Source organism: Drosophila albomicans, chromosome 2R (assembly GCF_009650485.2).
Source record: "Drosophila albomicans strain 15112-1751.03 chromosome 2R, ASM965048v2, whole genome shotgun sequence".
NCBI classification, from domain to species: Eukaryota; Metazoa; Arthropoda; class Insecta; order Diptera; family Drosophilidae; genus Drosophila; species Drosophila albomicans.
Window position 1 is genome coordinate 3,656,959 of NC_047631.2, and position 17,459 is coordinate 3,674,417.

At 37.9% G+C, this 17,459-nt stretch overlaps 1 protein-coding gene across 1 annotated transcript; it reads left to right on the plus strand.

The window, feature by feature from the left end:
* The first annotated feature begins 1,415 nt into the window (after positions 1 to 1,415).
* LOC127565831 (uncharacterized) lies at positions 1,416 to 2,192 on the plus strand. The gene is made up of 2 exons (XM_052006477.1): positions 1,416 to 1,943; positions 1,995 to 2,192. The coding sequence occupies exons 1-2, from the start codon at positions 1,689 to 1,691 to the stop codon at positions 2,190 to 2,192; spliced, it is 453 nt and encodes a 150-aa protein (XP_051862437.1). The 5' UTR covers positions 1,416 to 1,688.
* The last annotated feature ends 15,267 nt before the right edge of the window (positions 2,193 to 17,459 follow it).

Sequence of the window (17,459 nt, forward strand, 5' to 3'; positions counted from 1 at the left end):
CCTTCCAACGATGCACTCAAAGCCATTACCAACTCGCTGCCTTTTATAGTATTTTCTGCCAAAATTATGTTTACGGTTGAACAGCAGGCCGACGCGTCGGCGCCATCAAGGTCTGCGTTGAATTTTGGAAGCACAATTGTTTTTTTGTTTGTTGTTTCAGGTGCCGCCGATTGTACAGCTTTAATAAGCTCGATCAAGTTTTTATTTTGCATTTCCATCAAAATTCGCCATGGTCCATCTGCATCATTAGGTAGCGAGCCAGATCCAACTTCTGATGTTGCAGCGCCGTTATTTTCCGACATCGTAATAGCACAGCGAGTTTCGGTTTTACACACACGACGATCTATACGCAACTGCCTGCGTCGTCCCTTCTTTATTCTATGCTTACCACCGAACCACACTCGGCGACAGCGACACTACGCTGTCGCCCTGCTAAAACGACACTTCTTAAAGCGACAACATACACACACAATTAATCACGGCGCAATTAGTGACTGATGCAATATTCCTATAATGATGAAATTAAGCCTCTGGTGAAATTCCTACAACAGCATACCCACACACTCACACCAACATACACACACACTCTTAGTGTGCGCCGACATATATATAAATAGAGTATTTAAATGTAATTTTAAATTATAGTAATATTTGTTTCATTTAGTTATTTTCTGCAAGTATTTGAAGTCCCGCCAAAGTCCAAATGGTGTTATTCAACACTGACTGGTTCCACGCTGGTTCCAGTGATTAGATGCATCTGCGAAATGAACTTGTTTTTGCGGGTTAGGAAGAGGTCAATTTTCTCAAAAACAGATAATTGGATTTCAACCAAAATTGCTATATATGTATCTTCCTTATAGTTGTATCTACGAAAGTGTGCGCTATGGCCGACAAGAAAGTCAAAAAAAGTTACGGTCATTAATCGGCAGCATTGATTTTTTGTGCTCATTTTGTATGGGGCTGGAGCTGAGGTTATCGTACTTTTCCTGAAATATCTCAAAAACGAAAAGTTTTAAAATTATGAATTTTTGAGGGTATATTTATAAAACAATACTCTATAACTTGTCATAAGCCGATTTGGCCGACAACTCGTCAAAGCCGAGATATTTGCAAAAATGTTGCTACCCCAATTTTTCAATCACGATTTTAGTGCATAAATACTGCATGAAATTTGACGAACACGGATTTAGTAGAAAGATAATTTAATTGTTTTGTTTTGTGTCTATTGTTTTGCATTTAAACTTTTTTAATTTTAGTTTAAATATCACGTAAAAAGACGAAAACAAAAAGTTTTTTTTAGCCGATATTTTTGTATCGATATGTGACGCTAAAGTTGCGGAGCTATCTTGACGCACATCAAATTTTTGTACAATTTTTACAAAAACTAATCTATTTTACTTGAATTTATAGTGAACAATATTGGTGGTGTTGGTGGCTAACATCTTGGAGCCTTTTGAGCACGCTACTCGGTCTATTTCCCAAGAAAAAAAACGCTTCAATATCGATATTAATTCCTCTCATATGTGAATTAAACAAAAAGATGGTTGATATTAAGCCAAAAATTAAGACTACAGAGGGGAATTTAATTTTCGATTTTCTAACGTCTCGTATGCCAGAGCGTTTCGCCCATTATGAGGTTAGAACAGTCCCAAGAGTGGCAACTATTCTAGATTCAAGGTTCAAAAAAGATGGTTTTCTCTCAGTCAAATTCAGACCAAGCTGCTAAGGCTTTAGAGAATGAATTGTACAACACATTGTCCAAAACACAGCACGATACGCCAACACCACCAAATCCAGAACCGGAAAAGAAGAAATTTACGTTCCTACAGCAAAAAGTCGCTGTTAAATCTAAGTCGACCAGGACAGACGCTATTATAGCTCTAAGGCAATATTTGGAGGCTCCAAATTCCCCGGAGAACGTCGAGCCCCTAGAGTTCTACAAGGTTTGAAATTGTTCAATATATCCTTTTAAATCTAATGGTTATTTTTTATAGATATGCCCAGATTCCATGGAAGCTTTGAAAAGCATTGCAAAACGATACTTTTGCGTTCCAGCATTTTCCACGGCGTCCGAGACGATTTTCAGCAAAGCTGGCCAAGTCATTAGTGAGCGCAGGAGCTCTCTCAAACCAAAAATAGTTAATATGTTGATATTTTTGTACAAAAACAGCTTCCTTTATGATGTCTATTAAATAAGTTAAATTTAAACGGCGATAATCGATGTTTTCATCCCAAAACATCGACAACATCGATTGTGGCCAACATCGATGTTTTTCCAGCTCTAATGTCCATATATTGCGACACATTCAGTCCCATTGACCATTTGGGATTGTTGTGCGGGAACAAATTTCACAGAACAAACTGCACCAGAATAGGGCATGATTGACAAAATTTACTAATCAAAAATAATTAATAAAAAAAATTAAATTAATAAAAATATTGTTTTACTAACGTAGCTTTATATTTTGGCTATCATCCTAATTGTCTGGCGGTTTCTAGCGTTTTTCATATGTTACTTTAGCTATTTTATGAACAGAAGAATTGGCAACACTGACTGTATGCGATATTTTCCAGTGTTAGGCTGATGTCAGAGTGCGCGCGAGAAGCGAAGCGAAGCGATGCGAGAAGCGATGAGCAAAGCGAGAAGATGTCAGAGTGAGAGCTTTGCAAGAGCGAGCTACATTGTTCTATTTTTCAGTTATTAATATGATGGTGATGGATTCGGACGAAGATTTTTTTGCTTCAAGTGCAACACTTAATTTTGTTTAAAAAATAAGTGGCGTCCACCCGCTTAACTGCAGTAGAAACGAAAAAGTAGAAAGGAAAAAGAGTTCAAAAATTTATATAATGACTTGAGAAACCACCCAGAAAAGTTTTTTTTAACTATTCAAGGATGTATATTTCGATTTTTGACTATATATTAAATAAAATTAGTAGTCGGCTGGAGAAGCGTTGGCCAAATTTTGAAAATAAGCGGTAATTAAATCACAGAATGCAACAAAACAATCGTACGCTCTGAGAGAGTTGAAGCGATAAAGCAGGTTGCAAACTTCTCTCTCGCTTTGCTCTCGCTTTCTCGCTTGAACTCGCAACTCGCTTCGCTCTCACTCTGTCATCTTTCGAGCGATTGCATATAAAAAAGGTTGCAGTGGTTTATCGCTCGTTCTCGCCCAATATTATCGCATCGCTTCTCGCTCGCACTCTGACATCAGCCTTAGTCATGGTTCAATTTCTAACTGATACAAAATTTGTGCCTGGTGGAACAGAGTCATTTGTTAAAATAATATGTGTGAACATACAATTTTATGAAAAATTTAAATTCTTTGACAGCATTTGTTATGTTTACACACAGATCAAGTTTGTTTCAAATTTTTGCCACGCCCACTTCCGCCCCCCAAAATTAAAAAATCGAATAACAAGCGTAACTTTACAGCTAGAGCAGAAATTTTTTTATGTAGAATAATAACTATAGTAATTGTGATTCCTGAAAATTTGGTTGCGATCAGATGAAATTGTGGAAGGTATTAATTATTTTGTATGGGCAAAAACGCCTTCTATGCTTTTATTTGTATGCGTCTATGTACATATGTATACACACATTCTCGCCTATATTGGTGTGTGCAGGTAGTGTGCATTGCACACGCTGTACAGCTTGTGTGTTGACTGTGTTCAACTGTGCAGATGAGTGCAGTATTTTTTAATAAGTGCATAAACATGGATTATAAGGAGAACGACGCTCGTGCAATGAACTCACAATATAATGTAAGTTTTTGTCATAATATATGTATATGTTTTGTAACAAAGTAGTATATGTGTTGCTTTATATGTTTGTGATTGTCTTTTGTATGTTTGTGGTTATTGAGTGCCAGAGACCCAGACAAAAACAGTGATTGTTAAATATATGTACATATGTATGTATTTCATGTTCATTTGTAGTATACATTTTGTACAAAATTATTAAAATAAAATTATTTGCAATCAGACGCTGGACACAGCAAATGAATCGTCTTTTAAAGAGTACGCTGCCACAGTAAAATCAAAATTATTAGCTGGTGAGCTTAAGCCTACTGATTCACGTGGTCGGAGCAAAGTGTTGGACACCTTTTCACGACTGGTCAATACAAACGGCATAATGGCAGTAGAGTGCAACATATGCAAAAACATTTACAAATTTGAGAAAATCACATGAAATTTAGTAAAACACATATGCTACATTATGGTCAATAGCCGAAAGCGCAGTCTTCCTGTCGTTGATGTATCCACCGAAACCAAAACGAAGTGCACCAATCTGGCAACGGAGTGGACAATAAAGAATGGTCGACCGTTTAATTTAATTTCGGACTCTGGGTTAAAAAACTTGGCACAGTTTATAATTTCTGTCGGTGCGCTCTATGATTTTCACTTCAATGAAGTAAGCAAAATTAATGAGCAATGAAATTAATGAATAGTACGGATATAACATATCTACGGACGATTTCCTTAAGGAATCTTATATTTCACTGACTATGCATTATGTCAAAAACAAGTAAGAAAGTTACAGTCGAGTGTGCTCGAATGTGAGATACCCGCTACCCATTTTTAATAAGGGCAAAATATTGCGGTATTATATTCAAAATATACCGAAAATACTAAAAATATACCAAATGGTATGTTTGGTATATCGATACAGCAAACCATTCAAAATATACCATAGACGGCACAATGTACCAGATTGTCGACCAAAGCAACTAAGAGCCCTAGTAAGTAGGCGATTTGCCCATACAAAAGTATTTCTTTAATAACTTCCACAATTTTTATCTGATCGCAAACAAATTTTCAGGAATCAAAGCTACTATAGTAATTATAATATATACCAAAATTCGCAACTTGTTATTTGATTTTTTTGATTTGCGGGGGTGTAAGTGGGCGTGGCAAAAATTTGAAACAAACTTGATCTGCGTGCAAACATAACAAATGCTGTCGAAAAAAAATTATAGTCCTATCTCTTATAGTCTCTGAGATCTAGGTGTTCATACGGACAGACGGACAGACACACAGATGGACAAACATACGGGCATGGCTAGATCGCCTCGGCTGTTGATGCTGATCAAGAATATATATACTTTATAGGGTCGGAGATGCCTCCTTCTACCTATTACATACATTCCCTGCCGGCACAAAGTTATAATACCCTTCTACCCTATAGGAAGCGGGTATAAAAACAGACAAATTGTATTGAAGTATTAAACAATAGAAAAGAGAACAAAATTTGAAAACTCACTTAAAAACTAAATAAGAAAACTTAACTTAAATTAAATTAAATTGAATTAAAGACTATGGAAAAAACATGATATTAAATAAGTGGAAAATATAAGAAACATATTAAAATTTAAAACGTATAAATTTATATTAAAGTAAATTGAAATTCCTAATTAACTTAAAGCAAATTAGCCAGGTCAAGGTAGGCAGGTCAAGGTAGATGATTAAGCGATTTAAATAGATATATAAACATACATAACAAAACATGCGTATATAAATTGATAAATAAACATATACGAACCGCCAATATGCGTAAGAAATAAAGTAAGTTATCCATTACGCCGTTGTGGCTATTTGTTGTTTCGCTCGTCCTACTGCGTGATTTTTGAATTTTGTTCCTTTGCCATTTTGAAGTCCAAATATTTGTTTATTATCTGAATATAAAAAAAATTAATTAAATGTTAGTATTTAAGGAAAATTCTTGGATAATATAATTGTAATTACGTTGAACAAGGTTGTGTGAGTTTTCTCAGCATGGCGGGGAGGGGAATTCCTCAGCGCTACGCCGGATGAGGAGCAGCCAACGTAAGGGAGATGGCGCCGATGTGGCCATCTCAGGCAGGGTGGGTACGCCGGGGTCCAATTGGACCCTATTCAAATATAAAAAATGGATCAGTGAGTCTATTTATTGTTGTTTTCTTTGTACTTACCGTATCAATAGTTTTTTTTTTATATTTCCTTTTGTTTAGCGCAATTTTAAATTGCGCGGCAGCTGTTTTGTTTTGTGATGCGTTTCTTCTGTTTTAAAGCAGCCGCAAGGAGAGAAATGCAAGTTCGCAGAGGCATCATAGAGCTGATCAGGAGTATAGGGAAAGTGAACAGATTAGAAATACTCAGCGACGTTTAGTAAGGAGACGATCAGCGCGAACTAGGCAGCATGAGCAAACGGAAGATACAGTCCAAAAAAGATTGAGACGCACAGACGCCGACTATCGACAGAACGAACAATCGGATAATACAGTAAATAGAAGACAACGACGAAAGAATTCAGCCAGAGCAGGCGGCTGATACTCTGCGACAATCGAACCGTAGGCAGGGCACTGACTATCGACGAATGGAACAAACAGAAAACTCAGAATTTAGGACGAACAACAGTATCTTTTAGAGAGCCTGAACAGCAGGCTGATACTGTACGAAGATCGAGGCGTAGGCAGAACGTACAGTACCGGACAGTAGAGCAGATTCAGAACACTGAATTTTGGAGGGAACGACGGGCGGACGTAACTTTTAAAGAGCCTGAACAGCAGGCTGATACTGTACGAAGATCGAGGCGTAGGCAGAACGTACAGTACCGGACAGTAGAGCAAATTCAGAACTCTGAATTTTGGAGAGAAAGACGAGTGGACGTGACTTTTAGAGAGCCTGATACTTCACGAAGACGTATACGTAGACGGGATACACTGTACAGGACCAACGAACAAAGACGAAACTTGGCATTAAGGGCAGCAAGACGGACAGATCCTGAAGGGCGTCTATTAGAAAGGGAATTAGGATCGGATTAATGGGTCACAGGTTAGAAATATTCTTACGAAGTGCCCGGTTATTGGCGCGACTAGCAGCATTTGACGCCTCAAGACGACTTAGCCAAAGAGTTAGCCAATATAGAACAAATATTAAAGATAGATTAGTAGAAATCCGTCGTAATGCTGCCCATAATAGAGAAAACGTGCGAACAGTCTTCAGGAAGAGAATTCACCCAGACCCACGAGAATCGAAGCTCTTATTGAGAATTTTAATAGAGTTATCATGATGAGCCCCAACAAATTTGCCTTTCTTGTAAAGGTCTCTGGTTTCCTCATCAAGTAATCCTACTTACTTGACCTCGAATCATAATTGAAGACAATCATGAGTTTTCTGCGGAGATTTTTGATGTTGAACGTCAGTTCTCTTCATCTGACGGTTGCTTAACTTTTTGCAAAACATGTTGCCGCAAAATAAGATCTGGTGTTAAACCAAAAACTTCCATTTCAAATGGACTAGATTTCCCTCAATTACCTGATTGCCTTAAAGGCCTCACTCCATTAGAGGAACGCCTCATTTCTCCTCGTCTTCCTTTTATGATAATAAAAGCCTTTAGGTCATGAGCGTCAGAGTGCAATTAAAGGAGCTGTAGTTAATATACCAATACCAATAAGTAACATCGTTACATCCCTCCCGCGGGCTTTTCATGAAGCCGAGGTCGTACAGCTCTACCTCAAGCGTAGAATGGAATATAGCCATGATTTCATGGCCGAAACCATCAAACTCTTAAGAATAGCTGACGTAATTAGGTATTTAGCTAATATAGAACTTTATAGAAAACATAGTGTAGTTTTAAATGAACAGTGGTTGTATACTTATACAACTGAAACTGTTCCATTCATAGCATCTCAAGCAGACACAGAATTTGTGGAGGGACTTGAGCGAAGAATTGAAAATACAGCACATCAGGATGATGCTGCGATTAGAGGAGCTCAATCCTGGGGGTCAAGAAACACTGCTTGAGAATAACCAGATAGACACCGAAGAGAATCACCCTGGCTCCAAGCGAAGGCCAACGACCCCTAGATATGATTCTCGATGCTGACTTGGAAGAGTTAGCATTCCCTACAATTTATGCTGGCATAAAAAGACCTTGTCCCCTTAGCTTTTCCGCAATTGTAAAATCTGAGCTTCGAAATGTAGATAGGAGAGGTTGTCGAATTGACAAATTATTATTCAATTATAAGAAGTTAGACTTGATCCAAATTCGTAGTAATATTACTATTTATAGTCCTATCTCTTATAGTCTCTGAGATCTAGGTGTTCATACGGACAGACGGACAGACACACACAGATGGACAAACATACGGGCATGGCTAGATCGCCTCGGCTGTTGATGCTGATCAAGAATATATATACTTTATAGGGTCGGAGATGCCTCCTTCTACCTATTACATACATTCCCTGCCGGCACAAAGTTATAATACCCTTCTACCCTATAGGAAGCGGGTATAAAAACAGACAAATTGTATTGAAGTATTAAACAATAGAAAAGAGAACAAAATTTGAAAACTCACTTAAAAACTAAATAAGAAAACTTAACTTAAATTAAATTAAATTGAATTAAAGACTATGGAAAAACATGATATTAAATAAGTGGAAAATATAAGAAACATATTAAAATTTAAAACGTATAAATTTATATTAAAGTAAATTGAAATTCCTAATTAACTTAAAGCAAATTAGCCAGGTCAAGGTAGGCAGGTCAAGGTAGATGATTAAGCGATTTAAATAGATAGATATATAAACATACATAACAAAACATGCGTATATAAATTGATAAATAAACATATACGAACCGCCAATATGCGTAAGAAATAAAGTAAGTTATCCATTACGCCGTTGTGGCTATTTGTTGTTTCGCTCGTCCTACTGCGTGATTTTGAATTTTGTTCCTTTGCCATTTTTGAAGTCCAAATATTTGTTTATTATCTGTATATATAAAAAAATTAATTAAATGTTAGTATTTAAGGAAAATTCTTGGATAATATAATTGTAATTACGTTGAACAAGGTTGTGTGAGTTTTCTCAGCATGGCGGGGAGGGGAATTCCTCAGCGCTACGCCGGATGAGGAGCAGCCAACGTAAGGGAGATGGCGCCGATGTGGCCATCTCAGGCAGGGTGGGTACGCCGGGGTCCAATTGGACCCTATTCAAATATAAAAAATGGATCAGTGAGTCTATTTATTGTTGTTTTCTTTGTACTTACCGTATCAATAGTTTTTTTTTTATATTTCCTTTTGTTTAGCGCAATTTTAAATTGCGCGGCAGCTGTTTTGTTTTGTGATGCGTTTCTTCTGTTTTAAAGCAGCCGCAAGGAGAGAAATGCAAGTTCGCAGAGGCATCATAGAGCTGATCAGGAGTATAGGGAAAGTGAACAGATTAGAAATACTCAGCGACGTTTAGTAAGGAGACGATCAGCGCGAACTAGGCAGCATGAGCAAACGGAAGATACAGTCCAAAAAAGATTGAGACGCACAGACGCCGACTATCGACAGAACGAACAATCGGATAATACAGTAAATAGAAGACAACGACGAAAGAATTCAGCCAGAGCAGGCGGCTGATACTCTGCGACAATCGAACCGTAGGCAGGGCACTGACTATCGACGAATGGAACAAACAGAAAACTCAGAATTTAGGACGAACAACAGTATCTTTTAGAGAGCCTGAACAGCAGGCTGATACTGTACGAAGATCGAGGCGTAGGCAGAACGTACAGTACCGGACAGTAGAGCAGATTCAGAACACTGAATTTTGGAGGGAACGACGGGCGGACGTAACTTTTAAAGAGCCTGAACAGCAGGCTGATACTGTACGAAGATCGAGGCGTAGGCAGAACGTACAGTACCGGACAGTAGAGCAAATTCAGAACTCTGAATTTTGGAGAGAAAGACGAGTGGACGTGACTTTTAGAGAGCCTGATACTTCACGAAGACGTATACGTAGACGGGATACACTGTACAGGACCAACGAACAAAGACGAAACTTGGCATTAAGGGCAGCAAGACGGACAGATCCTGAAGGGCGTCTATTAGAAAGGGAATTAGGATCGGATTAATGGGTCACAGGTTAGAAATATTCTTACGAAGTGCCCGGTTATTGGCGCGACTAGCAGCATTTGACGCCTCAAGACGACTTAGCCAAAGAGTTAGCCAATATAGAACAAATATTAAAGATAGATTAGTAGAAATCCGTCGTAATGCTGCCCATAATAGAGAAAACGTGCGAACAGTCTTCAGGAAGAGAATTCACCCAGACCCACGAGAATCGAAGCTCTTATTGAGAATTTTAATAGAGTTATCATGATGAGCCCCAACAAAATTTGCCTTTCTTGTAAAGGTCTCTGGTTTCCTCATCAAGTAATCCTACTTACTTGACCTCGAATCATAATTGAAGACAATCATGAGTTTTCTGCGGAGATTTTTGATGTTTGAACGTCAGTTCTCTTCATCTGACGGTTGCTTAACTTTTTGCAAAAACATGTTGCCGCAAAAATAAGATCTGGTGTTAAACCAAAAACTTCCATTTCAAATGGACTAGATTTCCCTCAATTACCTGATTGCCTTAAAGGCCTCACTCCATTAGAGGAACGCCTCATTTCTCCTCGTCTTCCTTTTATGATAATAAAGCCTTTAGGTCATGAGCGTCAGAGTGCAATTAAAGGAGCTGTAGTTAATATACCAATACCAATAAGTAACATCGTTACATCCCTCCCGCGGGCTTTTCATGAAGCCGAGGTCGTACAGCTCTACCTCAAGCGTAGAATGGAATATAGCCATGATTTCATGGCCGAAACCATCAAACTCTTAAGAATAGCTGACGTAATTAGGTATTTAGCTAATATAGAACTTTATAGAAAACATAGTGTAGTTTTAAATGAACAGTGGTTGTATACTTATACAACTGAAACTGTTCCATTCATAGCATCTCAAGCAGACACAGAATTTGTGGAGGGACTTGAGCGAAGAATTGAAAATACAGCACATCAGGATGATGCTGCGATAGAGGAGCTCAATCCTGGGGGTCAAGAAACACTGCTTGAGAATAACCAGATAGACACCGAAGAGAATCACCCTGGCTCCAAGCGAAGGCCAACGACCCCTAGATATGATTCTCGATGCTGACTTGGAAGAGTTAGCATTCCCTACAATTTATGCTGGCATAAAAAGACCTTGTCCCCTTAGCTTTTCCGCAATTGTAAAATCTGAGCTTCGAAATGTAGATAGGAGAGGTTGTCGAATTGACAAATTATTATTCAATTATAAGAAGTTAGACTTGATCCAAATTCGTAGTAATATTACTATTTGCATAAGAAAACAAAGCGCCCCACTCGCCATTACAGCCTCTAACGCTCTCAATGATGAGCATATAGATAGCATTATTCGCCACGATGAAGGCTATAGGGTCCTGAAGAGTGTTCGCACGTCTCCTGCTCACTGGGAAGCAGAAAAGAAAAAGGTAATGGCGATGATTCGGCAATTCGGTCTGCCAACCCTTTTCATCACCCTGTCAGCTGCTGAGACACGGTGGTCGGAATTATTAGTTTTATTGAAGGGGAATATAGATAGGCAGCAAGTTACAGAAGTAGAAGCTTCGAATTTTAGTTTTAGTGAAAAGGTTCGTTTGATTAGGTCAGATCCTGTAACTTGTGCAAGATATTTTGATCACAGATATCGTCAGGTTTTATCAATTAGAGGGAGGGGGGCGTTTTCGCAAATCATTCCGTTCTCAAGTATTATTGGCGTGAGGTTCGCCTCATATTCATGGCATGTTTTGGCTGTGGACTTTGAAAATGTATTGTCTATAGCCTCAGTCATTTCATTTATTGACCAATTCATTACCACAGATGTACATAACTGATACTGAGTTAGCTCAGTATATTGAATATCAGAAGCACAATCACGGACATTCTTGTATGCGTGAAATGCGGTATTCCATATTTTCCCATGCCACAAACAGAAATTCTTCAGCCATTGCCAGAAGATTCTGAAAACATTTCTCTTTATCACGAAAATTTGAGGAGTTCAATCTCTCCTAAATTTCCTTTTTGATTCTGAATCTATAAGTCAATTAAGCATATTTGAGAATTTCTTATCTCAACAACAATTGAACCTCAGCTACGAGGACTATAAATATGCATTGAGATCTGGCTTGAAAAAGCTCCAAATATTTGTGAAGAGAACATTTGCAGCCATTAAAGTTAATGCTTACAATAAACACTCTCAGTGCAAAGGGCTAATATGGATATTCAGTTCATAATGGATCCCTATGCCTGTTTCAGTTATATAATTAATTATATAAACAAATCCTAAAGAGGAATCTCAACTCAGCGATCGAGGAGATAAGACGTGTTTAAAAAGCAAACGCAAAAGCTACACCAACGCACAGTTCACTGCAACTCTCGCGAAACAAACAAACACTACCACAAAAGAAAATAACGTAAAACAACCAAAAACAAATACACAACACAAACAGTTAAGCCGGGCTTTAGCCCAAAAACAACAACCATGCACGAACCGCCTGACATAGGCAAATTCACCAATAGAACCAACAACACAAAAGTCAACGAACCTAAATACATTGTACTTAAAAGAGACGACAATGAATCGTTTGAAAAAATATCACCATTCGTCATCAAAAAAACCATAGACTATACATGTGGAGGAGAAGTGGAAACATGCAAAAAAACCAGAAACGGCTGCCTACTAATTAAAACTTAAAATCAACTACAAGCAATAAAACTTCTTAAAATCACCGATATAAACATTACGGCATCAGAACATAGAACACTAAACTTTACCAAAGGTGTAATCTATTGCAATGTACTTAGAAACATACCAGAAACTGAAATACTACAAGAATTAAAATCCCAAAAAGTAACTGAAGTACGGAAAATACTAAAAAAACAACCAAACGTTACCAACCAAACTGAAAATACTCTCACAGAAACTGGTCTTATTACATTAACGTTCGCAACGCACAATTTGCCTAACTCAATTAACATTGGCTACGAAATTGTCCGAGTGAGACCATACATCCCTCTTCCCCTCCGATGCAAAAACTGTCTCCGTTTCGGCCACCCTACCCCCATCTGTAAGAGTGCTGAAACTTGCAAAAACTGCTCAGAAGTTAAACACACAATCGAAGGAGAACTCTGCAGAAATTCACCAAATTGCCTAAACTGCAAAAATAATGCCGAATATGACCATCAACATAGCCCACTCAACCGCACTTGCCCTACCTTCCTCAAGCAACAGGAATTAACAGCAATAAAAACATCTCATAAAATCGACCATAAAGCAGCACTTGACATATGCCAAAATAACTGCACGCCCTACGCACACTTCATCAAGCACACACTCATCCACTCCTACTGCATCTTCATCCACAACCACTGCATCAACCACACACTCATCCACTCTTACTGCATCTTCACACAACAACCACAACACATTTACTTCTCAATCATCAACTACACCAAGCGATACAACACTGCAACATCAACACTCACCAAAACATGGAAACAGACTACCCCGAAAACACACTTTACATATCACAGCCTACCAACGATCTTAAATTAAGAATATACTTAAAAGATAAGTCAACTCTAGCAACTAAACTTAAACCCCCTAAACCTAAATTAACCAAATCCCTTCACAAAGACAAATACACCAAAAACAGCGACAGCGAATCTATCTAAATCAATCACCCATATTATACCTCAACTAACCCAAAAAATCTAAAATCTAAATTTTATAACCTTAATAATGCTTAAAATAATTCAATGGAACATCAAAGGATATTTAAACAACTACAACAATTTATTAATAATAATCAAATTATACTCGCCTCATATTATCTGTCTCCAAGAAACCCATTATTTTAATACAAATGTGCCAATCCCTACCCCAGTTAACTACCAAATGTACAACAATTCAGCCCACAATCGTTTTGGTGGCGTTGCCATGCTAATTCACAAATCCATACACCATTCCCTAACAACCCATTCTAATGACATATGTTAGAAACTCTCGCAATTGACTTTACATCCAAATCCAAAATTACTCTCCTTTCAGCCTACATACCCCCAAACAAACCTTTCTCGCTCCAATCCCTAAACAACCACTTTCAACCATACTCAAACAACAACAACAATCAAATCATACTAGGAGATTTCAACAGCTGGCACCACACTTGGGTATCACCCCATTCAAATAGTAGAGGCCAAATCCTAGCTAAATTTATACAAAACTCAAACTTAACACTACTCAACGATGGCTCCCCAACCCATTTCTCTACGCACAACACCTTCACACATACATATAGACCTCACCTTATGCTCACCAAATCTCACCCCTTTCGCTCACTGGAAAACAATCGATGACCTTCACGGAAGCGATCACTTCCCAATTTTAATATCGCTGTTCCCACCCTTACAAAACATTCAATTTTACCGCCCTTTTTTTTAAACTAAAGAAGCTAACTGGCCACTATTCGCACAAATCACCAACAATTTAAACCTTAGCATACCCAATAGCACCAACATCAATAAAGAAACCTCAGCCATAAATAAAATAATTCTCCAAGCAGCTCACCATAGCATACCTCAAATTACCCCGCATCGCTACTCCAAGTACACCCCCTGGTGGAAGAAGACCCTGACCATATTAAGAACTAACAAATTTAAATCATGGCAAAATTTTAAACTCAACAGCAACACTGATAACCTATTAAAATATAAACATGATAATGCTCTCTTTAGAAGAGAATTAAAACTCTCTAAAATAAAGGCCCTCAATAACTTCACATCCACAATAGCACCAGATACAGCCTCAGACAAAATCTGGGCAAACATCCGCCGTCTCTGCGACCTCAACCCAATAAAAACCATACACTGCATTACAGATAACGCGAACAACACTAATACAACAGACACCTCCCACATAGCTCAGCTCTTTGCCAAACACTGGTCAGACCAATCTAAAGATGAAAACTTCAGTACTAACTTTACCACTAGCAAATATGCAAACAACCCAACCTTCCTTCACACCCTCCCCGTCAGCTCAAATTTTATAGAATCAGATATCTCACTATTAGAACTTCTAACTGCACTTAACTCCCTTAAAGGAAGAACCCCCGGCCTTAACAGAATATCCTATCCCATGATAAAAAATACCTCCATCTCACTTAAATCAAGAATTACAGCACTATTTAACTCCATTTTCAGCAACACCATCCCACAATCATACAAAACCAGCCTAGTCATCCCAATACTTAAACCCAACTCTAACAAAACAGAAATTACTAGCTACCGACCTATCTCACTCAACTGCTGCCTCTCAAAAACACTTGAAAAAATTATCGCAAAACGTTTATGGTGGTTTGTTACTGAAAACAAACTGATTCATCCCAACCAATCAGGGTTCAAACACAGGCAAATCAGTTTCAGACGGTCTGCTCCTAGCAGACCACTTAATAACTAAGTCGTTAAGATCCAAAAAGCACACTTCTATCATCGCCCTTGATTTCTCAAAGACCTTCGACAGAATTGGTGTACACACCATAATCGACCAATTAATCAACTGGAAAGTTGGCCCAGAATCATCAACATTATCAGAAACTTTATGTCAAATAGGAAAATAAAAATAAAAGTACAGAATAATATTAGCTCCCCTCACCCACTCCACAATGGTATTCCCAAGGTTCTCCAATATCTGTAATCCTCGTCCTAATCGCCTACAACCGACTCTCCAACATTATTAGCTTACAAAAAGAAATACATTTCAGTGCTTATGCTGATGATTTTTTCCTAATCATTCCACTTAAACCCAAGAACCAATAATATAACCTCAACAACCTCTTCAACAACATCCACCAGTGGGGCTCGTACTCAGGAGCTTCACTATCACTCCATAAATGCCAACACCTTCACATATGCAGAAAGCACAATTGCACCTGTGACATTTCATGCAACAACACATCAATCCCCTCAGTCCACAGCTTAAAAATCTTAGGTCTAACCATTAACAACAAATACAAATGGGACTCACACATAAAACAAATCCTACCAGCACTAAACAACAAACTTAACGTCATCAAATGCCTTTTCAAGCCCAAAATTTAATTGCAATACAACTACTCTGCTTAATGTCACTAAGGTCACCCTTATTTCTAAAATAGATTACGCCCTTTTTATCTACGGCCACGCCCCTAAATCCACCCTTAATAAACTTACAACCTTATTCAACGCAGCAATCCGCACATCTCTTGGAGCTCTTCGCTCTACTCCCATATTCAACTTACTTTTTGAAGCTAATATCCCAACTATAGAGCAAAAAAGAGACATAATCACAACCAAAACATACAAAACACTACTCCTCAGCTCCAACTCACCACTATTTAAATACACCAAAAAACCAGCGATCACTAAACCCAAAAAATTAACTTCAACACTCGAAAAAATAATCATATCTTGCAGAGACCACTCTATTCCCTACCTTCCAATCCCAATCAGAAGAACGTCCCCCCAATGGATGTTTCCCTCTTCACTTATCCATACTTCCCTTCACAAAACTTTTAAATCTAACACCCCACCAATCATATTCCAGCAACAATTTCATTAATTCAAAGAGAAACATAATAACCACACTTTTAAATACGTAGCCACTTTCGCGGTTACCACCGAAAATGTGATATTAAAAAGATCCATTCTTCCACCTTATTCATCCATCTTATCTGCTGAAACCATAGCCATTCTCGAAGCTTTAAAAATAGTTCAAAAAATAAGAGGAAAATTCTTTATCTGCTCCGACTCCCTTTCATCCATAAATTCCATTCGCAACATTAACAACAATAATCTACATCCCACAACTATCAGAACCCTATTGACCAAATCCGCCCCCAAAATAAAAATACTATGGATACCAAGTCATTGTGGAATTGTAGGCAACGAACTAGCCGACAATGCGGCTAAAAACACATTGAAAATGCCCCTACACTACACTCCCAACCTTAACACAACAGACATTAACAGATTCCTTTCTACAGAGCTAAACAACAAAATAAAACATAACATATTACTCTGCAACACATGGTACCAACAACTCAACACCAACCAAACACACACAAACACCTACTTAAAAAATGTAAATCAAATCAATATCACTCGCAGAGACCAAATTAAAGTCCTTCGTCTTAGACTTGGACACACAAGATTCTCATTGCAACACTACTATAACCCTGATAGCATACTGCCTTGCCGTAACTGCCACTCAACAAATGACCTTACCATCCCACACATCCTTACAAACTGCACAGCAACCTCACATCTCAAAAATAACATCTTTCAAAACCTACAACCTCTATCCATCCTCCAAAACCCAACCCCAGAAAATATAATTAAAATGGTTGAATTTCTTAAAAAATCTAATACATATCAGCTTCTCAAACAATAACATTAATAATAACAAATAAACAAATGTAAATATGTAATTATATAAATATGTAAATACTAAGCTGAAGGCCTTCGCTGCCATTGCTTTATCAATAGCGTTAGTATTAATTTTAATTATAGCTAACCTTTAAATAAATAAATAAACAAATCCTAAAGTGGAATCTCCAAATTAATGCGTGAAGCA

What these genes read in the sequence shown, in the direction of transcription:
- LOC127565831 (XM_052006477.1), top strand. Translation starts at nt 1,689, where the DNA reads ATGGTTTTCTCTCAGTCAAATTCAGACCAAGCTGCTAAGGCTTTAGAG. An exon ending in AGCCCCTAGAGTTCTACAAG is followed by an intron (nt 1,944 to 1,994) that starts GTTTGAAATTGT and finishes TATTTTTTATAG; the next exon opens with ATATGCCCAGATTCCATGGA.